The following is a 27,176-nucleotide window of genomic DNA, read 5'->3' on the forward strand; positions in this document are numbered from 1 at the left end:
GCCACCTCGTCCGGCTAGGTTTTTTTATTTTTGTTTAGTAGAGACGGGGTTTCACCGGGTTAACCAGGATGGTCTCGATCTCCTGACCTTGTGATCCGCCCGTCTCGGCCTCCCAAAGTGCTGGGATTACAGGCTTGAGCCACCGCGCCCGGCCTTGCTGTTGGTTATTTTCTTCTGTGAAATATAACTCTCAGGATGAACTACTAATTCAACATTAAAGTAACATCAGCAGTAAACACAAATTATCTCTGTTTAAATTTTACTAAAATCTATGGAAGCCATAGACGTAGTCTAAAAATACAAGCACAATCTGTAGCCCAGTCCTCAATGACAGTTCGTATTATGAGGTGGTGAAAGACACAGAACCACAGTGAAGTGCTGATCATAATATTAGAAAAATTTAATTCATATTTAAATTTACCATTCTGTATATCAAGTGCCTACTGGCTGAACAGAACTGTATTCAATCATTCATATTCTGTAACTTCACTCAACGAATACAAAAAGCTAAATAGAAAGATTTACAGTTGAACACCAGGTTCCTAAGGCTGGCGTCACATACCATTCCCTGACAGAGCAAGAATTCATCAGCAGAGGACCTAAGAACCAAACTGCGAGTTTGATTTAAAATTCCTTTCCCTGCCATGTATAAGTAACACATTGTGTAGTGACCAACAGAATATTCTGTTACACAATTTTCTTTTCTAGGCAGGCTGCCACAGCCCAATGACTTTACAAACCTAACTCCAATATTTTACCTGATAGTTTTAATAAGGGTGTTGGGTCGCAAAGATAGAAGAGGTTATCTTCGGATATGATTGGTAATGTATCATCCACTGCCTTCGTCACAGAACAAAGACAACAAAGGCCAATTATGAGGCTTACCAATCAGTACTAGCAAATTATAACAAACACATCCTTTTTAATACTTATGTGTGGAAATGGGAGTGAGTGAAAATGACACTAGGATGGGGACAAAGGAAAGCCTGAATAGACAGAACTCTTCAAAAACTTGTGAATTTTATGCCCTCAGAGTCAAATTTTAAGCCAGGAGGAAGAGAGCTAGAATTCCAAAACCACTGAGAAAGAAAGGGTTCATAATAAAAACCACAGCTGATTTTCTGCATCAGGAATGAAATGTTGTAACATATCTATCATTCACATGTGAGTTCATGTAATTTATCTTCAATTAGAATTATTATCTATTCAGCAGCTGAAGCCCAAGAACTGCTGATACACTGCAGATGAGAAAACATTTGCTACTCTCCCAGCTCCGGCCTTTCTTAAGCTAAGTGATGATCACAACAACATAGATCACTTGTTCTATGAAACAATTTTGGCTTACATGTACAGCAAGCTGTGCTGCCAGCATTTACATTTGCGACAACATTTCATCCCTTTTTTTGAATCTAGAGGTTGCAACTCTTCAGCTTTACTGGTCCTGCAATTTAGTCCTAAATTCTCATTAAAAATGTACACTTTTTAATCCAGCATTTATTCCCTTGAAATGAGTTACTATAGCTATGTAAATTTTTTTAATGTTTGAACCCCAAAGATAAAATAAATACATTTTTAAATAACCTTTATGATATTCATAGTTAAATCCTTCATCTCAAAATAGTCACTGACTTCCAAGGTGGTCAAGCCAGTGACTACAGGAGTCTACCTTACACATTAAAGGAAGTAGTGTCTGTCTGAGTTCATGTTTACAGTTACAATGTACAATGTCGCCAAAATACCAGAAAATCCCTTTCTCATACATAGGTTACAATGCCAAATCAATAAGATAAATGCAGCCCAGAAGGCAACACAGCATTCTCCACCATAGTGTTTTTAAAAGTATGTTCAACAGGCTGTTAACAAGTATTTCACTTTAAAAAAATGAGTTTCTCTTTGGATAAGGATATATTAAAAGTGGTTATTTAGTGAAAGAATTCTTAGAGCCTTCTATATGCCAACAGGCAGGTTTGCAAAGGCAGCTCCCAAAATTATTTGTCTGTAAACATTTTCTCCCCATGAGCATCTTTCAGGAACAGGAGCCACAGAGCTGGTTTTGAGAAACATAGCTTTGGCATGGTGGCATGTTTAGAAGCTTCAGTAAATCTTCAGGCTACGACATATCAGTCTATTTCTTAAATTAACAACAAAATTATTGTTAAAGCCAGTAAGTCTGGAATTTCAGACTCAGAAAAATGAGCACATGGGCAAGGGGGGGAACACACCTGTTTATTATACTATGTGATTTTTACCTTCCTAGCAAAAATATGTTCAAAAATACTCATGTTAGCTAATTTTGATGATGTCTGTGCACAACATCTGAACAAACTAACCAATATACGTAGGCTGCTTAAAGCAAAAACAGTAAGTGGAATAATGTTTTCCCTTACCCAAAAGGAAAAATGCACCAGTGCCATATAAAACAACTTATAATGACATGTTTGGAACCTGTGACCCTGGTTATCACTTAAGATTCTCCATATAGTATAGTTTGATGACATTTATAAAGCTATCTTCTTTGAAGTACTACTGAAAGTTGCTATGGTAACTTTCTCTTTACTCAAGGAGTTTATCTACTTTAGAGGTGTATTTCTCAGCCTCAGCACTAATGACATTTTGGGCTGGATAATTCTTTGTTGTGGAGAGTTGTCCCGTGCATTGTAGGATGTTGAGCAGCACCCTGGCCTCTATCCTCTAGATATTAACAGCATCCCACCAGTTGTGACAACCAAAAATGTCTGCAGATGCTGTTTAGATAAGCGAATCAACCCCAGTTGAGAGCCATTGCTTCTGGGTCAAAATGGAAGTTTATACCCTGACTCTGCTTCCCTGGGGAATGTCCATTTTACAGGCACACTGTGACTTACACATCTCAACAAACAACTAGTAACTAGTGGCATAAGAAATCTTTCTCAATTCTGTGTGATCAGAAAAGGTAAAGAACGGTTAGGAGGAAGCACTCTACATTTCAAAGAGAATTGAAGGTAATTTTACTGTGGTTACACTAGTAAAAATAATCTGAGTCATGATGCTTAATTGACAGACATTCTAACAATTAGAAAAATGCTAGTTGTATATTATAACCTGTTAAGGATCACAAGGATTGATGCAGTCTAAGAATGGGAAACTTAACAATCATCAATGGCTAGTTCAGACCACAGTCTACTCCTTGACTGAATATTCTCCATAAAATTCTCAATTCAAAAATCTCAAGTCTTATCTTTAAACTGCTTGCTTGTACTACAGACTTTATCATCTCTTTCGAATACACCTTTGCATGTGTATTTGCAAAGATCAAGAAGAAACCGTTCGCATGTCACAAAGAAGCATCCTGGTATGTGTCAAGAAGTACATTATCTGGTTTTAAAGCCATTTCTTCAATATCCACATCTTCAGTTTTGTCATAATTGTCATCACTCTCTTTACTTTGTTCTTTTCTTACTGCCTTTAAACACTTGTCAAGTCTCTTTATGAACAGGTCTACATCCTGCATCTTCATTCCGATGGCTGATGCAGCATTTAGGTAAGCACAAGGGTAATTATTTGTATGTGACATAAAGCCTCTGAAAGTATAGCCACTCACAGTTTGCACAGACCCAAGAGGCACAACCCTGAAAGAAGAAAGATTTACCAATTTAATATGTCTGGTAATGGTAACACAATGTCACCCATAAACAAAAGATATGCGTTACAAAGTCTTACACCACTTATTAAGAAGTTTAAAACAGCCATAAATCATGGCCTACGAAAATAGACTGCATCTACTTTAAAATGAAATTCTATAATACACTGCTTTTTTACTGCTTTTTTACATAGAAAAGTCCTGCCTATCGTTTACTTATCTGATTATTGTTTACTTATCTTCTATTAAAGACCTATAAGCTCTAGGAATCTTTTTTTATTTTATTTTTGCCAGTATATTTTTCTCTTTACCTGAAGCTCTAGGAATCTTAAACATCTCTACATCTTCTTTAAAGAAGTAAAAAGAAAATGATTTGGTTTTGTGTCAAATCTGGAATATGACTTCATATATACACCCTTTACTGAAATATTGAAATTTGCAAGTCAAACCACTGTAATTGTCATGTGTTACCTTAAATAATCAACAAACTAAAAGTCTAACTATCTGATCAGTGCTATGCAATGGATAGTTTTAAAGCAAAGACACAGAAGAAGTTATGTAACTGTTTATAGTGGGGTGGTGGTCAGCAAACAGTAATATTCAGCAAAGGCACCTGCATTTTTAAAGCTTGATTTCACTGGCATGTTAGATATAAGCAGGTTTCTAATACTCTGATCATTTAGCTATTTTTAAAAGAAGTCAATGAGGCTCAACTTAAACATAAAGACAAATAGTGGTAATACTAAAAGGAATGTCAAGAAATCCATTTTAGAAGTGTCAAAACTATATTGTATATAGATAAGAGTTCATCAGGGTAAAAAGTAAATTAATCTAAGATTTTACTTTTAAAAAGTTGTACTGTGATATAAAATCTCTATCCTCCGGTAGCTACAAATTCTTTTTTTTTTTTTTTTTTGAGACGGAGTCTAGCTCTGTCGCTCAGGCTGGAATGCAGTGGCGCGATCTCCGCTCACTGCAAGCTCCGCCTCCCGGGTTTAGGCCATTCTCCTGCCTCAGCCTCCCGAGTGGCTGGGACTACAGGCGCCCGCCATCTCGCCCGGCTAGTTTTTTGTATTTTTCAGTAGAGACGGGGTTTCACCGTGTAGACCAGGATGGTCTCGATCTCCTGACCTCATGATCCACCCGTCTTGGCCTCCCAAAGTGCTGGGATTACAGGCTTGAGCCACCGCGCCCGGCCCAAATTCTTTAATAGAAGCATGTAAAGTATTTACAGCAAGATATTTTCAAGTCATTTTTCTCTGACCTCATCAAATCTAAAATGAAAAACGAGATTCATTTTTCAGGCCATATATACAGAAGGGGAAAAAGTACAATTTTCTGAGGCAGTTACATAGGCAAGGATTGCATACTTTTTTTTTCAGTTTAGGAAGAAGGCTTTTCCTTAACAACACTTTCACTTCAATTTAGTGATGAAGATGGCTTATTTCTAATACCATAATGTGACTCGCCGAAGATCATCTAACAAAGGAAATAAAGACAAAAAATCTATATAGAGAGGTAACAAAACTTTGTTTCTGTACATCTATGAAAACAAACAAGATTCATGTCTTTTTGTGACTATTTCAGGCATAAGCAGTCAACTGGTGGGCATACAGTAGCCTTACAGATTCTCTACTCCATGATGAATTCGCAGCATATACTTGGGGGACTATTGTTGAGGAAAGGTATTTTATCGGAGTTAACTTTGAAAAGCCAAATAAACCCACATCTATTTTAAACATACTTACCTGGCTCCAGAAACCTGTCTGGTAAAAAGCATCGAGCCGAGCTGAGTGACAGCTTCGTCATGGTGTTCATCTAGTGTTTTAAGTGTCACAGCTGAAAAAGAAAAAAGTACCCTAATAAGCCTTGGTTTACTGGCATAAAAATCATTCAAATAATAATAATAATGATGAATACACTACTTTTGATTCATTGTCAAGTGGCACAATTTCACTTTAACGTACTTAATAAATCATAGGGATTTCTTTATATATCAGACAAAAATATTTTAATGTAAATTAACATCTCAGAATATGAAACAGAATTTCCATATCATCCTTCAGGAGAGTACATTTTTCCAACTAAAGAGATGGAACAATAACATGATCAGTATGGCTGTTTATTCAAATTCAACCAAGTTTTAAAAACTTGTAAAGTGAGGATGTGGGATTTATTTCAGTACATATACAAAACTAAGTAAGATCAACTTCTGCATATAGAAATGGAATTGATCATTCTGAGGCTGTGTGGGTAAACTGGATTGCAAACATAGCACTACTCGTAGCTACTATTTACTAAGGACTCACCATACTAGATGCTTCACAAACAATCTCAACCAATCATTAAACAATTTTGCATGTGAGGGAAAAGGAGGTCAGAGGCTAGGACATGGAAGATTCGGAATTCAAGCTACACAATATCACCTTCTGTAACATCTACATAGATCATAAATTAGCAAAGGACTAATTGGGGTGGTTTTTATTATATATTGGTGTTCAAACGGTATTCCACAGAAGCCCATTCCTAAAAAAGGCTTTGGCTACAAATGATTCACTTTCCTTTCTTCAGATATATGTGAAATATGAAACATTATATTACATATATTCACAATTTAAAAGGGGGTAATTATGAAGCTTAAAAGATAATTAAGTTCATAAAAGTCAATATTCACATTATTGTTTTTAGTAACCCCTATATTACATGACAAAAACATAGTCCTTATATACACAAATGAAAATACCATAAATACAAATTTCTTTAACATCCATAGGCTAAAGAAAACAAGCAATAATGACATTAAAAACAACATAAGATTTAATTTCTGATATGTTGGGGTTTTGTTAACTGCAGAAAGTTCTGTTTGTTTAGTTTAAATAATAGAGACAAGGTCTCACTATGTTGCCCAGGCTGGTTTTGAGCTCCTGAGCTTAAGTGATCTCCTGCCTCAGCCTCCCAAAGTGCTAAGATTACAGGCATGGGCCACCACACCCAACCTGGAGAAAGCTTTAATTATTTATAAATAGAGTTCTGGTTAGAAACAGGACTTTAAGTATTATTTTCTGCATTTTCATTATAATACTTAATATTGACTCTGATTCTCTCAATGTATAGGCTTTACCTTAGAAATATATTAAAGTATTTCAAAAGCCTAACTAATCTTTTTCAATTTACAAATTAAAATACTGTGATGAATTTAGAAATATCATTATAACTAGAAAGAGTTTTCTCTCTTCCTAGAAGTACCAGCTTCCTCCTAGAGATGGATCATAAGTATTTGTTTTTCTTTAGGAAAAAAGAAATTACCTAAAGATATGGGATTGTGAGGTGTATGCAACAGTCTTTCATTGTAGGCTTCTGACAACTTCTTTATTTGGTTGGACAAATATGAAAACATTTCCTGCAACAATAAAATGTCACATTTAAAACAAATCAAATATCTACTGCCAGATTTAATAAGACAAAAATCTGATTAGTATGAAGTCTACACTGTAAATGAACTCATCCATGTGCCTTAACACCAATTCTCTCCTTTGCCACAATACAGTGAAATTCAAAGCTGCCACAACTATCAGAAGCCACAGGATTTTAGTAAAGGCAAAGAACCAGCACATTTTCTCTCTTCACTAGTATGTATCTATCACAAATCCATCTTCTTCTCAGAACTTCCAGATCTACCACCCTGGAACTCGTAGCTATCAACCTCTTCCCTAGACACAGCAACAGATCCTAAATGATTTTTCTGCCTGTTCTCCACCCTTCTATAATCTGTTCTATACTCAGAGACTAGAGAGGTCTTTCAAAAGCATACCAGTTCATGCCTCTCCCCTGATGACTTCCTCCAGTAACTATCAGAAAACCACATTCTTCATTTCTAAGGCCCCACATAATGTGACCCAGCCAATATACTCAACCTAGTGACTATCATTTCCCCTAGACACACCGGTCACATTAGCCTCCTTTCCAATCATTCTAGTGTTCAAACCTTTGTGCTTGCTTTCCCTGAATTTCCTAGATCATTCCCCAAGTGGTCCCTCTTGTCAAATGCTAAAGACATCCTCCTTTGTTAATTTCCCTATTAAAGCAGCTTTCCAACTCTGCCAGTCTCCTTCCCAATCCCAATCTCCTTCCAACATATTACCTATTTTGGTTCCTTCACTATACTTGCCACAATCTGAAATTATCTCATGTATTTGCTTAAATGAGTATTGGCTATTACTATGTATTACAGGGGAAAAACTCCTTGACCACAAGGACTTTGTCTTCTTCACCACCGTTGCCCCAACACCAAGAAAAATGTGCCAGACTTTAGTATACAAGTTATTTAGGAAAAGGTAGTTTATAAATGTATTTCCTTTCAATCACACAACATTAAAGTGAACAATTCCCTTACTTCAATTAAAAGAATACAGCAACTCCCATAGTCCAAGCTTGAGCCCAGGAGGTCAACACCAGCCTGGGTAACAAAACAAAAACAAAAACAAAAAAAAAGGCAACTAAAACTAAAACTTGTCCCACTCTGAAAAATAAAATATATTCAATAGTAGAAAATATAATAAAAATATATTTCACAAGTATCAAATGTCACATGTATATAAGTGGCAGTTTAACAGTTACAAGTAAATATTAAGTTGGCAACTATTTGACCTAAAATTTTACTTTCTTCTCCTCACAAGACCTTTAAAAAGTGTTGAAATCAGTATCTGCCCAACTACATCTGCAGCTAAACAAACCCATTTGCACTGAGCTCCTCTAATCACAGACAAAACATATAAACTCTAAGGATACACCAAACAGCCAGGGACTAACAGGGTACCCAAGCAGAGACAGCAAGAAATGACACTTCTCCACCCTCAAAGGCCAAGGTACTCTGATCCCACACTGAGTCCCAGAGGAATTTTTTCATGTCTGAAGCACACAGATGATTAACTCCATCTTTTGTTAGGTAAAGATTAAGAGGAAAACTCCTACCAAGTTTATGAATTATTAATGAGACTACTTAAGACCACAAACAGTTTCACTTCTGTCAACCCAGTACATATATTTTATATTCTCACCTAAAAGTTTTGAATAATCATTTTTAAATGTTAGGATACTTTGTAAGATTAATTCTCAGAATGTTGGAATTACAAAAATCTTAGATCACTAAAAGAAATTCATTCCTTTTATATTCAAAAACTTAACATCTACAGTGGCCATACTTAATGAAGCTATTAATAAATGTTACTGTTACATGAGATAAGCCTTTCTCTTTTGTTCTTTAAAGTATAGAGAAATATTTAAGGAGACAAATAGCATTATCATTTCCAGAAACAAACAAAAAAGCATCTTTCCTTAGACATATAAAAATACCTTGGGCTGAGTGTGGTGGCTCACGCCTGTAATCCCAGCATTTTTGGGAGGCTGAGGCTGGTGGATCACTTGAGGTCAGGAGTTCGAGACCAGCCTGGCCAACATGGTGAAACCCCTTATCTACTGAAAATACAAAATTAGCCAGGCATAGTGGTGTCAGCCTGTAAACCCAGCTACTCAGGAGGCTGAGGCATGAGATTCACTTGAGCCCGGGAGGCAGAGGTTGCAGTGAGCCAAGACTGCGCCAGCTTCACCATGTTGGTCAGGCTGGTCTCGAACTCCTGACCTCAGGTGATCCACCTGCCTTAGCCTCCCAAAGTGCTGGGATTACATCTGGCCCTGGTCCCTCCTTCTTAACCCAATATTCCCATATTGGGAATATTGTGAAACAATAAGATAATCAAATGGAACAAATCAACAGTTTTTCCAGCAATTAGAACAATTCATAATTTTTTAGTAACACACCAGGGTTAATAAAGAGGAGAATTCCTGGGTTTCATCCATACATTTTCGTCTCCTATAAAGTAATTAGGTTACTAATTTAAATGCTATTTTTTTAAAGCAGTCACGTATTTTCATTTAGATATTAAATGCTGATTTTTCTTCACTTACATCATTCACCAAAGTCTTAAATGGCCTCCGTCTTTCCAATTTACTCTGAAATTCATCAAACTCCCATAGGCACAAACAAATCTCATAGGCAGGAAATGCCTTTTACAGAGCCCTACCCCCTACAAACCACCTAACAACAACATAACCCACATCCATCCTTCATTTATCCTCAAGCATATATTCATGAAGCAAAATTTTCTCCAGTTTACATATTTCAGTGGTGAAGACAATTTAAAATATTATTCTATCTACTTTGGCAGTCACATTAAATACCAATGTGGTCACATCTGTGAATAAGCTGAACCTGATGAGTACTTAATTTGTACTCAGGTTAGCTATTTCTGAAAAAAAAGAGAAAATGTTTCCTAAGCAACACCCCTAGAGGGGGTGCTTTTAAACTTACTGATGCATACATGGCTATTAAAAAGTGAATTTGCCCAATGTTCAACTTCTAGTACTTTAACAAATTAGTTTTTACCAGTTCTATCAATCACTTGCTAATGCCACTAGAATTCCATTTGAACTGTAGGTAATATTAGGATACTATTTTTAGACTACGAAGATAACACTAAAGTAATTAAATCTTATATCACTAGTATGGGAGTAATTAGATATAAAAAAATTTGAAGCAAGTTCACATCCATCAACAAATATTTATAATATGTTTACTCTGTGTAAAGAGTTAAAAGTAAACCAATAAGCAAATATGTTTTAAATATCTTAAAGCACAATATGCTAAATTCTATAATATTCCACATGTTAAGCTCCTAAATGCTCTCCTGTTAATATTACTACATTTTAAAAATATCATTTAGGAGACTATACCACTATTCTACACTTATACTTAGCTAAGCAGTTTTTTACCTGATATATTAAAGCTACTACAGAACCTGTACTATTTTTTGCTACACTTAAATCTATAACTGACATTTATTATAAAATACTTCTGTAAAGAAAGAAATTTATAAGCAACCCAAGCAAATGTATATAGAAAGATCTTACTTAAAAGAAATGAAACATTATTGATTTTCCATGTTCTCTGTACTGTATTTAACCTAATTTTAAGAGACTTTTCACTAGAGATAAACTGAACTATATACCTGAATGCTAATGTCAGCTATATTTCTAGAATAAAAATACAAAACTTTACACCATAGTTCAAGATGTTAATGGAAGAGAAGCTGAATGATATTAAGCATTATCTTTCATACGGCCTTTTGCAAATTGATTTGCAGTCATGAAATCTGACATTTAGCCTGTCTCTCCCAGAATCCAAAGATGTGCATAATTCACTAAATTTTAAGTGAAATGGTCTTATGTAATCATGTCTTTGGAAACATACTGTTTCAAGTTAAAGGATAAAATAAAGATGGAACCACACATGTTATTAAAATATGTTTCACAAGGCAGGTAACAATCCAAAAGAAACATACCCACTAGTCTACTATTTCAAAGACAACATGAATGGATGGATGGATGACCGACAGTAGGTAAATACTGAAGCAGACAGATGTCCATATTGGAGGAAAACAGTACTAAATATGACATGCTGCTGTCTATAACTGTGGTCAGCTAAAAGGATCCAGGCACACTTGGCAAATCTTGCTTCAGAGGCTACATCCATTTGCATATAAGTTGTTAAGGCCCCATATGTAGGCCTGAAATCAGATGCTTCTGCAGAGATTGAACCACTCCACTTACAGGGCTGCAGATCTAGTAGTGTTTCCAAACTTAGCTCTGCTATAAGGACACTGAAGTGTATAATGTTCTTTTAAAACTTAGTTTGTCCCCCAGTTTTTAGCTCACAAATTCTAGCCACCGAGCAGCCATAGTGCTGTTATTCTTCTTCCACTTATCCAATTTAGCAGATATTTGCAACAATAAATGATTACCTGCCTTCCCTGTTCAGCAAAGCACTCTTCTAAAAGGAAAGCTAAATGGAATAATGATCTTCTCTAGAAGCAAAACAGAAGTGAGGATAAACTTCTAAGACCATAGACTTTCTTTCTGCATAGACAAACTGAAAGATACAGCCCTATGTTTTAACCCCTTTTTTAAAAAGGGGTTAAATCCATGGTTATTTCTCCCCTCAGTGAAGCAAATGTGTTGATCAGGAAGGGGATAAGGGCAAAGAGGCTCAATTCACACACAGAGCTCCACTCTCTCTGATCCTTTCACCCTTCAAAAAAGAAAGCTTAAGAAGGAATGGAAGGAATGGCTTCAAGCTGAGTTCTTGTCTGCCACTACCGTGAAAAAGATAAAGCCTTTTCTGAAGAGATAAAGCTAGATGAAATAACCTCTAAAAATATCATTGTGGTGAATAAGGGCATAGAATGAAAAAAATCCTAAGTTTTCTACTAACATTCCTTTTTTTAGTACACAATAACACCAATAATATAAAAAGGAGCTCTCAGTGATGGTATATAAATAGCTCTGGCTGGAGCAAAATAGCTTTGCCTCAGCTTCTCCAGAGCTGAACCAATAAACTATCATGATTAAATTCGCACAGTTCAAAACCAAGTCCATTTAAACAAAAGAGGCCCTTATTTCTGCAACAAATCCAATAAAAAAACAATATTTATGCTACATGTATGCAATTATGGTTTATGGAGGACATCTACATTTTTCAACAGAAAAACCTGCCTACTGAATGAAGTTATTAAAAAAGCAAACTTTAACTTACAATGACAGAGTTCTCAAATGGGCATCTTAATACTTTGAAAATTACTCCTAGAGATATTCTCTCTTATAAATTATATACACAGAATTTTAAATAAAACCAATTAGTACATTAGAGAGCCTTTGGGATTTTACATACCTCCACTAGATAGAGTGGGAGGGTCACAAGATCACCATCTTTATGGCTCAAATGCCTAGCACAGAGCAAGTGATCACTCCCTCAACAATGGATGAGTGACTGGAAGTAGTGAGAAGAGAGTAGTAAGATGGAAAGCGCAGAGACTTTAGCATCACACAGACCTGGGTTTCAATGGCAATTCTGGTACTTATATGTGGTACTTGGGCGAGTACTTAACTCCTCTGGGCCTCAATAATTTTATCTGCAAAATGGGGATAATACCTACCTCATACACTTGCTCTGGGTATTACAGGAAATAACAAATACAATGAATCAAGCACAGTTTCTGGCATACAGCAGAGACATTCATAAAAATGTTAGCTCCCCACCCACCTATTTTTCCCCTAGCCTAAAAGAGTTTTCAGGATAAAAAAAACTAAAGTTAGCTAGCAGGACTCCAACAGACACATGATAATACACTGTAGCTATAATCCTGTTCTTGTCCTGTTCCTGTTTATTCTACTCTACTCCATATATCTAGATAAAAGGAAAAGAACAAAGTTCTGAATGTTACAAAGAGAGTTACCTCCTGACATCTGAGATGAAGGCATCCAATTCATGAATACTACTGCAACATAAAATTTCTCCCATAAAGTGTTTACCCAGTGATAATAAAGAACAAAATTCCAATGAAACTGAGCTGCCTGCTGGATTCATTCACTAGCTGAGCTACAATTCCTGCAGGTCATCCTCAAAGGAGGTGGATTTTCACTCACGCTAAGCAAAATGTACACATGTATGGGCCTTTGGAATCAATCATATACAAGTTGTCAAAACTCTTAAAGTCAAAAACCTAAATGTCACAAGACAGAACAATGAAGACATAACAGAAATTCCAAAAAGATGACAAAATCTCTAAAATCAACAATTCCAAAATCTTAAGGTTAGAAAAGTGCTTCTTCTGGTAAGCAGGAAGTACAATGCCTGTTACATACAACAGGTAATCACCATTCCTTTTCACAAGTTTTCGACTATATCCATATAGTTGAATATTTAGATAAATGTTTCTATAAGAACATAGAAATATACAGTAGATTATCCCTTAAAAAAAAAAAAAAAAAGGCTGGGTGCAGTAGCTTACGCCTGTATCCCAGCACTCTGGGAGGCTGAGGCAAGAGGATTGCTTGAGCTCAGGAGTTTGAGACCAAACTGGGCAACATGGCAAAACCCTGTCTCTACAAAAAGTAAAAACAAACAAAAAACATTTAGATGGGCAAGGTGGTGTGCACCTGTGGAAACCAGTTACTCAGGAGGCTGAGGTGGGAGGATCATCTGAACCCAGGTGACACAAGGTTGCAGTGAGCCGTGATAATGCCAATACACTCCAGCCTGGGTGACAGAATGAGACCCCATCTCAAAAAAAAAAAAAAAAAATATATATATATATATATAATTCACAATGGAAACTGATATCAAAATATTACTTGCAACTGGACACAGAGGTACATACCTATAGTCTTAGCTACTTGGGAGGCTGAGGTGGGAGGACTGCTTGAGCTCAGGAGTTCAAGTCTAGCCTGGGCAGCATAGGAAGATCCCATATCTTTAAAAATGTGTGTGTGTGTGTGTGTGTGTGTATGTGCGTGTAAAATTAATTTTCCAGAAAGATACTTATTCTATATAAAATATGAGATTATACAACATTTGATCCAAGTGTTCTTAAATACCCTGTGTTCATACATTCAACAAACATATGATGAGCATCTACTATATATCAAGTAAGGGATGCTAAGAATAGAGGGATGGATGGCAAATTCCAAGGGGAGCATTAGTCTACCAAAGTATTCATAATTAAGGACCAAGTTTCATTTCAGACACATAATAGTAATTTTTTAGAAGAATACACTCAAACTCTTAGTTTAATTTGCTAATTAAATAAGTTTAACTACAAAATTACTCAAGACTTACATTAGTTTATTGTAGTAAATATTGCATATTATTATTTATGGTTTCGAATTCAAGAACAAAAGCAAGAAATACTAAATAACATGCTTATTTGGAATTATAATGACAGCATATAGAAATCTTAAAAGTTTCAACCTTATACAAATGCAAAAAAACTGAAATCATAACAGTCTCTCAGACCACAGCACAACTAAATTATAACTCAATGTTAAGAAACTCACTCAAAACCATGCAACTGAAACTGAACAACCTGCCTTGAATGACTCCTGGGTAAATAACGAAATTAAGGCAGAAATAAAGAAGTTCTTTGAAACTAATGAGAACAAAGAGGTAACATACTGGAATCTCTGGGATACAGCTAAAGCAGTGTTAAGAGGGAAATTTATAGCACTAAATGCTCACATCAAAAAGCCAGAAAGACCCCAAATTGACATTCTAACATCAACTAAAAGAAGTAGAGAACCAAGAGGAAACAAATCCCAAAGCTAGCAGAAGACAAGAAACAACCAAGATCACAGTGGAACTGAAGGAGACAGACACGAAAAACCATAAAAAAAAAAAAAAAAACTCAACAAATCCAGGAGCTGGTTTTTTTTAAAAAGAATTAATAAAAAATAGGTAGATTGTTAGCTAGACTAATAAGAAAAGAGAGAAGAATCAAATAGACACAATAAAAAATGATAAATGGGGTATCACCACTGACCCACAGAAATACAAACAACCATCAGAGAACACCGCTATGAAAATAAACTAGAAAATGAAGAAGAAATGGATAAATTCCTGCATATATACATCCTCCCAAGACTGACCAGGAAGAAGCTAAGTCCCTGAATAGACCAACAAGTTCTGAAATTGAGGCGGTAATTAATAGCCTACCAACCAAAAAAAGCCCAGGGCCAGATGGATTTACAGCTGAATTCCACCAGAGGTACAAAGAAGCTGGTACCATTTCTTCTGAAACTATTCCAAACAATTGAAAAGGAGGGACTCCTTCTTAACTCATTTTATGAGGCCAGCATCATCCTGATACCAAAACCTGGCAGAAATTAAAAAAAAAAAAAAAACTTCAGGCCAGTATCCCTGATGAACATCAATGCAAAAATCCTCAATAAATTCCTGGCAAACCGGGAGCACATCCAGCAGCATATCAAAAAGCTTATCCACCACACTCAGTAGGCTTCATCCCCAGGATGCAAGGCTGGTTCAACATATGCAAATCAATAAATGTAATTCATCCAATAAACAGAACTAAAGACAACAACCACATGATTATCTCAATAGATGCAGAAAATACCTTTGATAAAATTCAATATCCCTTCATGTTAAAAACCCCCAATAAATTAGGTATTGAAGGAACATATCTCAAAATAATAACAACCATTTATGACAAACCCACAGCCAATATCATACTGAACGGGCAAAAGCTGCAAGCATTCCCCTTGAAAATCAGCTCAAGACAAGGATGCCCCCTCTCACCACTCCTATTCAACATAGCATTAGAATTTCTGGTCAGGGCAATCAGGCAAGAGAAAGAAATAAAGGGTGTTCAAATAGGAAGAGAGGAAGTCAACCTGTCTCTGTTTGCAGATGACATGATACTTTATCTAGAAAACCCCATGGTCTCGGCCCAAAAGTTTCGTAAGCTGATAAGCAACTTCAGCAAAGTCTCAGGATACAAAATCAATGTGCAAAAATCACAAGCATTTCTATACAACAACAAACAAAGAGAGAGCCAAATCATGAATGAACTCCCATTCACAATTACTGCAAAGAAATTAAAATACCTAGGAATACAGCTAACTAGGGAAGTGAAGGAACTCTTCAAGGGAAACTACAAACCACTGCTCAAGGAAATTAGAGAGGACACAAACAAATGTAAAAACATTCCATACTATGGATAGGAAGAACCATTATCATGAAAATGGCCACACTGTCCAAAGTATTTATAGAGTCAATGTTATTTCCATCAAACTACCATTGACATTCTTCACAGAATTAGAAAAAAACTATTTAAAAATTCATATGGAACCAAAAGAGTCCGAATAGCCAAGACAATCCTAAGCAAAAAGAACAAAGCTGGATATATCATGCTACCCAACTTCAAACTATACTACAAGGCTACAGTAACCAAAACAGCATGGTACTGGTACAAAAACAGACACATAGGCCAATGAAACACAATAGATAACTCAGAAATAAGACCACGCATCTAAAACCATCTGATCTTTGGCAAACCTGACAACAACAAGCAATGGAGAAAGGATTCCCTATTTAATAAACGGTGCTGGGAAAACTGGCTGGTCATATGCAGAAACTTGAAACTGAAACCCTTCCTTTCACTTTATATAAAAATTAACTCAAGATGGATTAAAGACTTAAATGTAAACCCCCAAATTATAAAAACCATAGAAGAAAATCTAGACAATACCATATAGGACATTGGCACAGGCAAAAATTTCAAGACGAAAATGTCAAAAGCAATTGCAACAAAAGCAAACATTGACAAATGTGATTTAATTAAACTAAAGAGCTACTGCACAGCAAAAGAAACTATCATCAGAGTGAACTGACAACCCACAGAATGGGAAAAAAATTTTGCAACTTATCCATCTGACAAAGGTCTAATATCCAGAGTCTACAATGAACTTAAACAAATTTACAAGAAAAAAAATCGAATGACCCCATTAAAAACTGGGCAAAGGACATGAACAGACACTCCTCAAAAGAAGACATCCATACAACCAACAAACATATGAAAAAAAGCTCAACATCACTGTTCATGAGAGAAATGCAAATCAAAACCACAATGAGATACTATCTCATGCCAATCAGAATGGTGATTATTAAAAAGTCAAGAAACAACAGATGCTGGCAAGGTTGCAGAGAAATAGGAACACTTTTACACTGTTGGTGGAAATGTAAATTAGTTCAACCATTGTGGAAAACAGTGTTGGGATTCCTCAAAGATCTAGAACCAGAAATGCCATTCGATCCAGCAATCCCATTACTGGATATATATCCAAAAGAATATAAATTATTCTATTATAAAGATACATGCACACATATGTTCAATGTAGCATTATTCACAATAGCAAAGACATGGAATCAACCCAAATGCTCATCAATGATAGACTGGATAAAGAAAATGTGGCATATCTACACCACGGAATACTATGCAGCCTTAAAAAGAGATGACATCATGTCCTTTGCAGGGACATGGATGCAGCTGGATGACTATCCTTAGAAAACTAAAGCAGGAACAGAAAACCAAATTCTGCATGGTCTCACCCTAAGTGGGAGCTGAACAATGAGAACACACGAACACTGGGAGTGGAACACTACACACTGGGGCCTGTCAGACGGGTGCAGGGAGAGGGAGAGCATTAGAAAAAATAGCTAATGCGTGCTGGGCTTAATACTTACGTGATGGGTAGACAGGTGCAGCAAACCACCATGGCACACGTTTACCTATGTAACAAACCTGCACGTCCTGTACATGTACCCCAGAACCTAAAATAAATTTTTTTTAAATCTTAAAAGTTACTATCTATATAATAAAGTATACTTTTAAAACGACTTATAACTTTGTATAATGGTCTTATTGTTAGAGTTATAATATATTCCATTTATTTGGTTTAAAAATAAACTTAGGCCTGTAATCCCAACACTTTGGGAGGCCAAGGCAGGAGAATGGCTTCAGTCCAGGAGTTTGAGACCAGCCTAGGCAACATGGCAAGACCCTATCTCTACTTAAAAATAAAATTAATTAATTAATTTATTTATTTATAATTTTAGCCAAATCTGAGGAGTGCGCAACATAAAACAAAAAGCAGCTAAGAAAAAAGAAAAAAAAAATCTAAGAAAAAAAGACTACAAAAGATCAGAAATAAATACAGATAACTAATGTTCTATTTCCAAGTTTTGATATTTGGGATATTTATGCATTCCATCTCAAATGCCATAAAATGTTATCCACCTATGTGTGTTAAAATGCTATGACACTGTATGTTTCCTCTCCAAGTTTCTGTTATATATACAAGTGACCTACGTGCCCCAAAACAAAGGGTATCAAACATGAATCTGCACCAAAATTCATTAGGAAAATTTTGTTAAAAATACAGTTGTCTAAGCCCTCCTTCTGACCTAATGAATCTGAATCTATCCTAAAGGAAAGCTAATTTTATAAAGTGACTCAAAACATAAACTCTCAAATAACTGCACAGTACTCGGCTTTCTAGACTCAGTTTAAAACACCCTTTCATAGTTCTATAGTTGTACCAGCCATCAGTACTACCTTAGGACCGCACCACGAATGTCAATGAATAAATGCACTGTCTTTTCTCCAGGGAGATTTTACCTGATCCTTCCAGAGCTGGAGTAGGTGTCCCAGCTGGGTTTGGTAATAGATGCTCTCACACACTCTGCTTTCCTTTCATAATTCTCATCAGATTTGTAACTATTTAATATCTAGATTTCCTCCCAAAACTGTAATTTCCATGGAGGTAAAGACTAAGTCAATCTTGTTTGTGGATTTAGCTTTAGGCCCTACACATAAATATTTGTTTGAATGAATAAACGAACAAGCAGGGGCCAATACTGTTTTTAAAAAAGGAATCAGATTATGGTAGGCTAAGGAGTTTGAACTTTGTCTTGTAGGCAACCAGAACCAAAGCAAAAGAACTTGAAGAGTTGTGTCTTTTTTTTTCTTTTTTTTTGAGATAGAGTCTCCCTCTGTTGTCAAGCTGGAGTGCAGTGGCACGATCTCGGCTCAGTGCAACCTCCGCCTCCCAGGTTCAAGTGATTCTCATGCCTCAGCGTCCTGAGTAGCTGGGACTACAGATATATGCCACCACACCCAGCTAATTTTTGTATTTTTAGTAAAGACAGGGTTTCACCATGTTGGCCAGGATGGTCTTGATCTTTTGACCTTGTGATCTGCCCACCTCGGCCTCCGAAAGTTGTGTCTTTAGAATATTAACTTGGCACTGTTCTACAATGTGACAAATTAGAGTAGACCAAGGTGGGGGAACAGGTGAAGTGTGAGTAAATTATTGTAACCATCAAGTGTGATGTGTTAAGGACTTAAATTAGGGAGGGGTAGCAGTGGAAATGGAAAGAAATGAACGTTGGAAACACTGTGAAGGACTTAATTATATAAGGGCTTAAGGTATAAAAGGAATCAAAAGTATCAGCATTAGAAAGTTTATAACAGAGAAAGGAATTTAGTGCTTCATCTCACAGCCCAGTCCACAAGCAGGCATGGCTGGATAGAGTCTCAAATGACTTAATTCTGTTTTCCTTCTTATAGTCCCGAGTGTTGAGAAGTCTCTCTTGTCATGGCTAGAAATATGGCAGCTGACAATTGTAAGATTATATCCTTACAGCTTACTATCTGCAAAGCAAGAGGTCCTGTCTCTAAAGGATCAATCAAATCTACTGGAAGGATACTATCTCCACATGCCTGTGAACCAGGCTAGCCAGATCATTTGCCCAACCTATGAAAGAGGAGGAAGGGACACTGTAATTGACAGACTCAACAGGACCACCTGGAGTCAGGGAGAAGCAGTTCTCCAATGACAGCGATTGTGCACAAGCAAACAACATATATCCTCTCTAAAATATAACTGAGCTTTTTTGGCCAGAGTAGCTAGATTTATTCACTGTTTTTGTCTCCTTTAGATATCAGTAGACCCATATCTTGAGATTTACAGACATATAAACAGCACCATAGCCACCAGGCTAGATTATCATCTATATTTAAAAAGGCAAGTAGAATTTAGAAGTTAAGACAGAGAACAGGAGACCCAATTGCCTAGATTTCAGTCCATATTCCACAATTCACCTCATACAAATCTCGATTTCCTATGAAAATGAGGATAACAATATCTCGTAAGAATATTTTGAGGATTAAATGTATACATAAATATGTACTTAGAAGAGTGCCTTCCACATAGTAAGTGCTCAGTATTACGTGTAATTATTTCATATGTATATAAATGTATAAGGACGTATATGGTATTTGTATAAACACAAACCTGGCATGGAAAGAGTATGTTAAGAACGAATTTTACATGAAACCTTTCTAACCAATGGTCAAATCTTAATGCTTACCCTACTTGACCTACCAGTGCCATTAGTTATGCTAATCGCTCCCTCCTCCTCAATACAGTTTGAAAATATTTGAAAAAAAAAATTACATCTGTGCTGAATATGCAGTTTTTCTCTTGTCATTATTTCCCAAACAATACAGTATATAAAAACTACTTATATAACATTTACATTGTATTCAGTATTACAAGCAATCTAGAGTTGATTTAACCAGGAGGATGTGCATAATTTATATGAAAATACTGTGTCATTTTATATATGGGACTTGAGCATCTACAGATTTTGGTATCTGAGTGATACCAAGGGATGACTTAGGACACCATTCTTGGTCTTCCTCCTAACTGAATGTTCCTTCTAAGTCTCCTTTGCTGGTTGCTTTTCTCAGACCTCTTAATGCTGTAGTGCCCAGAGCTCAGTCCTTATACCTCTTTTCTGTTTAGACTTACTCTCTTGCCATCTCATCTAGTCTCTTGCCCAATTAACTCCCAGATTTTTATTTCCAGCCCAGTTCTCTCTCAATCCTAGACTTGTATATCCTACTCTCTACTTTGCAACTCTATCTTAAGGTCAATTCAAATTCAATTTTGTCCAAAACTGAACTCCTAGTCTTCCCCCAAAACCTATAGCTTCCCCATCATAGCTAATGGCTGTTCCATCCTTCCAATTGCTCAGGTCAAAAATCTCAGAGTTATTCTTTACTTTTCTCTACCATCCATCAGGAACTCCTACTCGCTCAATCTTCAACACAAACCTAGACTCTAACCACTTCTTACTACCTCCATTGCCACCATCCCAGCCAATATCACTTCTTAACCACTATAAAAGGCTCCTAACAGGTGTCCATCCACCTTCTGCCTTTGCCCCCCAATCTATTATCAAAACAGCAATCAATGTGAGCATTCAAAGCATGTCAGATCATTCTACTCAATTCAAACCTCCAGTGGTTCCCTATTTCAGTCAGAGTATGAGGCATGGACCTTACGGTGGCCTAAAAGGCCCCACATGATCAGCCCCACCCTCATTACCACCCTGACCTCAACTCCCACAGTTCTCCTCCTTGCTCTTTTTGCTGCAGCCATAATGGCCTCCTTGCTGCTTCTCAAATACACAAGGTCCACATCTGGCCTAGAGTCCTGATACCGGCTTTCTGCCTGAAACGCGCTTCACCATCATATGTGTATACTCCCCTCAAACTTCAAGTTCACTGAAATGTCAGGGTATTGGGCTAGGCACGAAGGCTCACACCTGTAATCCCAGCACTCTAGGAGGCCAAGGCAGGTGGATCACGTGAGGTCAGGGGTTCAAGACCAGCCTGGCCAACATGGCAAAACCCTGTCTCTACTAAAAATACAAAAACTAGCTGGGCATGGTGGCACATGCCGGTAATCCCAGCTACTCAGGAGTCTGAGGTGGGAGGATCTCTTGAACACAGGAGGCAGAGGTTGCAGTGAGCCAAGATCACGCCACTGTACTCCAGTCTGGTGGAGAGACTCTGTCTTTAAAAAAAAAAAAAAAAAAAATACAGTCACCTTCTCAACGAGCCCTGCCCTAACCACTATATTTAAAAATCAGTTCCCACCACCACCTCATCATCCCAAATTCTCCTTAATCTTGCTTTTTACCATAGCATTTATCACCTTCAAGCAAACTTTGTAATTTCTGTATTATGTTGCCTGTTTATTGCTGGTTTCCCCCATAGGCAATGTGTGCTCCCCAAAAGCAAGTATCTTTATCTACTGTATTGACTGCTATATCTATCTATATCTATATGCCTGACACATTACATGTGGTCAATCAATACACAGTAAGTTAAATATTTACTCAATGAATCTTATCTCACATTCAACTCTACCTTTGCATTTCCATACTTTAGACTCTGCTATTTAAAATGGGCTTATTCAGATGCAGGGAGGAAACCCAAGACAGCTTGATAAGGGTAAAAATGGGTATGAGGTAACATGAAACTGAAGAGACCATTGTTAAAAAGAGAAACTCAAATTTACAAAATGTCTAATTTATATTATCAATATGCCTTATACTGGATTACTAAATTACAGGCCAGTTCTCATGATTACTATGTCCAAAGTCCAGAAAGTAACTCTTTTAAGAAATATTCCAGAGTCTTTTAAAACTAAAAGTGGCCTGAGATGTCAATTGTGTCTTTCACAAATGAAATGGGGAAATAAAATCTTTAAAACTTTTCCAGGACAAAATGACTAGTTATCGGAGAGCTAAGAACCACTGGCATCTGAAACAACTAAACTCTCATATAAGCAGATGACAGGGTTTCCTCATCTATAGAGAGTTGTCATCTGACATATGGATCTGGTTCCTTCAAAGATTTGCCACAGTCTTCTCTTGGCTACAACAATCTACGACCATGAATGATTACAATTGGAGTTCATAAAACCAGAGTTTTATTCTTATTGTATAATAATTCATTGTCAGACTTCCTGAAGTATAATTCATTCACATATAGTAAAATTCGGGGTGTCTGTTTTTTTAGTGCCCACTTCTTTGAATTTTGACAAATGTATACAGTCATGAAACCACTACCACTATCATGACATAAAACGTTTCATCACCCTAAAAAGTTCCCTCCCCAATCCCTAGCCTTTAGCAACCATTAATCTTTCTTCTTTCCTTATATTTTTTACCTTTTCTAGGATGGCATATAAATGAAACTGTACAATATGTAGCCTTCTGAGTCTGGCTTCTTTCACATAGCATAATGCATTTGAAAGTCATTATCTTATTGCATATTTCGGTACATTAGCCATTCTAAAACGTGTGTAGTGGTATTTCATTGTGGTTTTAAATTTGCATTTCCCTAATTACTAATAACATTGAGCATCTTTTCCTATATCACACAGATCTTAAGAAATGTCCTCACAATTAAACAATTACTTTCCCATGGAATGAATTAGTAGGGGAAGGCGGACCAGGGTAAAACAGAGCACAAGATTTTTAAACTTGTTATGTACTCACCCTAAGGCTATGAGAAGATCTATGAGATAATACATATGAAAATGCTTTAGAATATATAAAGTACTATTATAAATATAAGGGACTACAATTGTTATTAAGTGCTGGAAAGTTATCAGATTTAAAAACTGCACCAGAGGATTCACTCTCTCCCTGATAGAAGATGAATAAAACACTGCCTGCCCTAGCTATACGATCTCTGTCTTTTGGAGGTGTCCTGAATTAAGCTAGCTGTGTTGGAGATCAAGTCCTGTTTTCAAGCATATATGTAACTTCTTTTCACAACCAATATAACCCATGAGTTCAGCATTCAACAGTGACAAGAAATAGGTCGGGAGCAGTGGCTCATGCCTGTAAGCCCAGCACTCTGGGAGGCTGAGGCAGGTGGATCACGAGGTCAGGAGTTGGAGACCAGCCTGGCCAATTTTTAGTCTCTACTAAAAATACAAAAAATTACGCGCCTGTAATCCCAGCTACTCGGGAGGCTGAGGCAGGAGAATTGATTGAACCCAGGAGGCGGAGATTGCAGTGAGCCAAGATTGTGCCATTGCACTCCAGCCCAAGACTCCTCTCAAAAAAAAAAAAAGACAAAAGATAAATTTACTATTTTAGTATAAAAAGATAGAGCTAACTTCTGACCTGGTTCTTCCTCCTGTGACTGACATCTCACCCCTAAACAATTTTCACATTTCTAAAAACTAAAAGGATGACTTGTCCATTTGTCTTTTAAGAGCTTCCACCTTTAAGTGATAAATGAATTGAATTTTACTGAATAAGAGTCCCTAATGCAGCAGTTTCTAAAAAGTAAATAAATAAAAGTAAAATCACCTAACCAAGATTCCTCGTAATATCTGGATAGACAGGCTGACAAAAACTAATAGGAAACTGAATAACAGATCTGAATAAATCGATCTGAATAAATAGTGTCGGACCATACTAGATGTCTCCCTCCCAATGCAAGAAACCAATAAGCAGAAACATCAATGATTTGGAGCACGGTTCTAGTCGAGAGTGTTATTTGATAACTAAAGGGAAAGCTTACCTTTCTTTCTTTCAGTAGCTTTTTGTAGCCATTTGATCCAAGTGACAATAAAGTAATAAGCACATCTAAAGAAGGTGAAGCTGACGCTCTTCCTGAAATAAGAAGGATAAGCTACATTAAGAAGATGGGGGGGTAGCTATGGAAATTAAGATTTATTACAGTAGCCTATGTACAAATGGATTTTTGTTAGTTACTTTTTCTGAAAAGCAACTTATTTATTTACCTGGATACATCTTGCTGATTTCCTGAATGAAGGAATCATTAAAGCCAGCAATTATAGCGCCACCTACTGGAACCATAAAATTTTTGTCCAAGCTCTGAACAAAAGCATCTATTCTACCAACTCGAGCTCCCTAGAATCAATACAGTATTACATATTAGTTGCTAGGAAAACAGACAACTGCTATTAACAAATAAATACCACAACAAAAAATTATAACTATTTGAGTTAATTAATATATTAGCCTGATTTAATCATTTCACAATATATACATGCATCAAAACATCAAATTGTACACCATAAAAATACACAATTTCTGCCAACTCTACCTTAGAATAAAAATAAACACCATTAAAACAACGCACAGAAAAACCAATTGAAAATTTTTATTTTTATTTTCTTTGTAATAGTGCCAAGAAAACGTTTTTAAGTATTAAACCAAAATTTTTAATGGTGCTGCTTATATATGGAACTTTAAGCTTACAACGTGCTTTCACACATAAATCATTTAATCTTCACAACAACTCTGTGAGGCAAGCATGGTTTCAGTATCAGCTCAGGTGGGAACTTTAATGAAACAAAATTTTACACCTTAAAATTTGATAAGAAAGAATGGATTCGGCCGGGCACGGTGGCTCACGCCTGTTATCCCAGCACTTTGGGAGGCCAAGGCGGGCAGATCATGAGGTCAGGAGATCGACATCATCCTGGCTAACACGGTGAAACCTCATCTCTACTAAAAAAACAAAAAATTAGCCAGATGTGGCGGCATGCACCTGTAGTTCCAGCTACTCAGGAGGCTGAGGCAAGAGAATGGCGTGAACCCAGGAGGCAGAGCTTGCACTGAGCCGAGATCTCGCCACTGCACTCCAGCCTGGGCGACAGAGCGAGACTCTATCTCAAAAAAAAAAAAGAGAACGGATTCATCCCATTCGTCTCATCTGTGCTCCTTTTTGACAACAAATGTCTACAATGGGTTCTATAACTATTAAGTGGTTTTAAACACCCTCTGTAAGTTCGAGGGTGGCCACCATAACCTAAGGGACTATAGCCATCCGAGTTGCCAAACAGTTAATTATACGTGTGCCTCTCTTTAATGCTTGCACAATCGACTACCTGTATGACCATTTTAAGCGCTCAGATAACAAAAAAGAAATGCAAAGTTTTACTTTTAACATCACTTAGCGGAAATTTTATTTGTATACTCCTGGCAAGTTTAGAAGCAATGTTTCTACATAACTCATGCTCCCTAATATTGGAAACTTAGATGACTTCATTCCACTGCAAATGAACTTCCAGTGAAAATCTAATATTCTGGTGAAAATTGAATACTTACCTACTAGAAATGTAAAACTAAGTTCGGTCCTCGTCCAACACAATGACCTTCTGTCTAATGTGCTTCAATTTTCTCCTCTTAAAAATAGAGATACTATCTAAATTACAACTAAGATAGTCTTTTCCTTTATCTGTAGCCACAGATTTTCAATCTGTATTCACAATCTGCATTCCTATTAATATTATAACCATACTTGACCTTCACTTTCACACCTTGCTATCTGAGGGAGAATAGAAGGAGCAGATAGCTGGCCTAATCTAAGAGTCCAGATCCAGGCAACAGGTGGAAGCAGCTGAAGCAGGGAAGAGGAGCAGCTGCTCTGGAGGCCATTATACAACTGTTCAAATCTTAACCTTCCTCTTCCTCTTCTTATTTCCTAATAAACCATGATCAGAGAAAATCTCACCATATCACAGGAAAACAGAGAGCCGCATATAAGACTAACAGAATAAAAAAAAAAAAAAAAAAAAAAAACACTGGAAAACATGCGAAGTAGCCAGCACATAAAAATAAGTGGAACAGTGAGAGTTGCCTTTGTATTAATATTTTAGTACTGCCCAAGGCCTCCTGAGAGAACCAGGAACCTAAATTGGAAGCAGAAATACTAGAGGAATCAGTGCACCAGACTTTGTTAGAACCCTTCCATCACTAAAACACAGAAAGCATTTAAAAAGCAGCACATTCTATGGCAAGAAAACAAACAGGCCAGACCCAATCTCAGAAATGGTACAGAGCCCCCTTTTTTCAGCTACATCTAAGTCACCAGTACATGCTCTAAAATCCACTCTCAAAATCCATCTGAATAAAAGCATTATTTATTACCACCTTCACAACTACCACCCTGGCCAAAGCCACAAATAAATCTCATATGAGTTGCTGCAACAGTTCACTCTTGCCTCCCTACAGTCTATTTCCCACATAGTATGTCGTTCTTTCCTGCTTGAAATCCTTCCATGGCCAATGATCACACCAAGAATAAAATCCCAAACCCTTAACACACCTCAAAGCTCTACAACCACTGTTCACCTTGTTCATTATGGTTCAGCCATACTGGCCTCCTTGCTATTTCTCACATTCCAAGCACACTCCTCCCTCAGAGTCTTGGCTATTAGCTTCTGTCTAGAGCCTCTCTCTCTCTAG

General features: G+C 36.8%; 1 protein-coding gene across 4 annotated transcripts in view; it reads right to left on the bottom strand.

Moving 5' to 3' along the window:
- Nucleotides 1-247: 247 nt before the first annotated feature.
- SEPSECS (Sep (O-phosphoserine) tRNA:Sec (selenocysteine) tRNA synthase) overlaps nucleotides 248-27,176 on the bottom strand; it is a 40,022-nt gene continuing 13,093 nt past the window's right edge. For all 4 annotated transcript variants that reach the window (XM_033213906.1, XM_033213909.1, XM_033213908.1 and 1 more), the window contains 5 exons: nucleotides 24,704-24,833; nucleotides 24,481-24,572; nucleotides 6,926-7,019; nucleotides 5,368-5,458; nucleotides 248-3,608 (listed from right to left, as the gene is read on the bottom strand). In XM_033213906.1, coding sequence (XP_033069797.1) covers nucleotides 3,314-3,608; nucleotides 5,368-5,458; nucleotides 6,926-7,019; nucleotides 24,481-24,572; nucleotides 24,704-24,833 — 702 coding nt within the window. In that variant the 3' untranslated portion in view covers nucleotides 248-3,313. The remainder of the gene's footprint in view (nucleotides 3,609-5,367; nucleotides 5,459-6,925; nucleotides 7,020-24,480; nucleotides 24,573-24,703; nucleotides 24,834-27,176) is intronic.

The sequence above is a fragment of the Trachypithecus francoisi genome, unplaced genomic scaffold (genome assembly GCF_009764315.1).
Source record: "Trachypithecus francoisi isolate TF-2019V2 unplaced genomic scaffold, Tfra_2.0 Lachesis_group1, whole genome shotgun sequence".
In the NCBI taxonomy this organism is placed as follows: Eukaryota; Metazoa; Chordata; class Mammalia; order Primates; family Cercopithecidae; genus Trachypithecus; species Trachypithecus francoisi.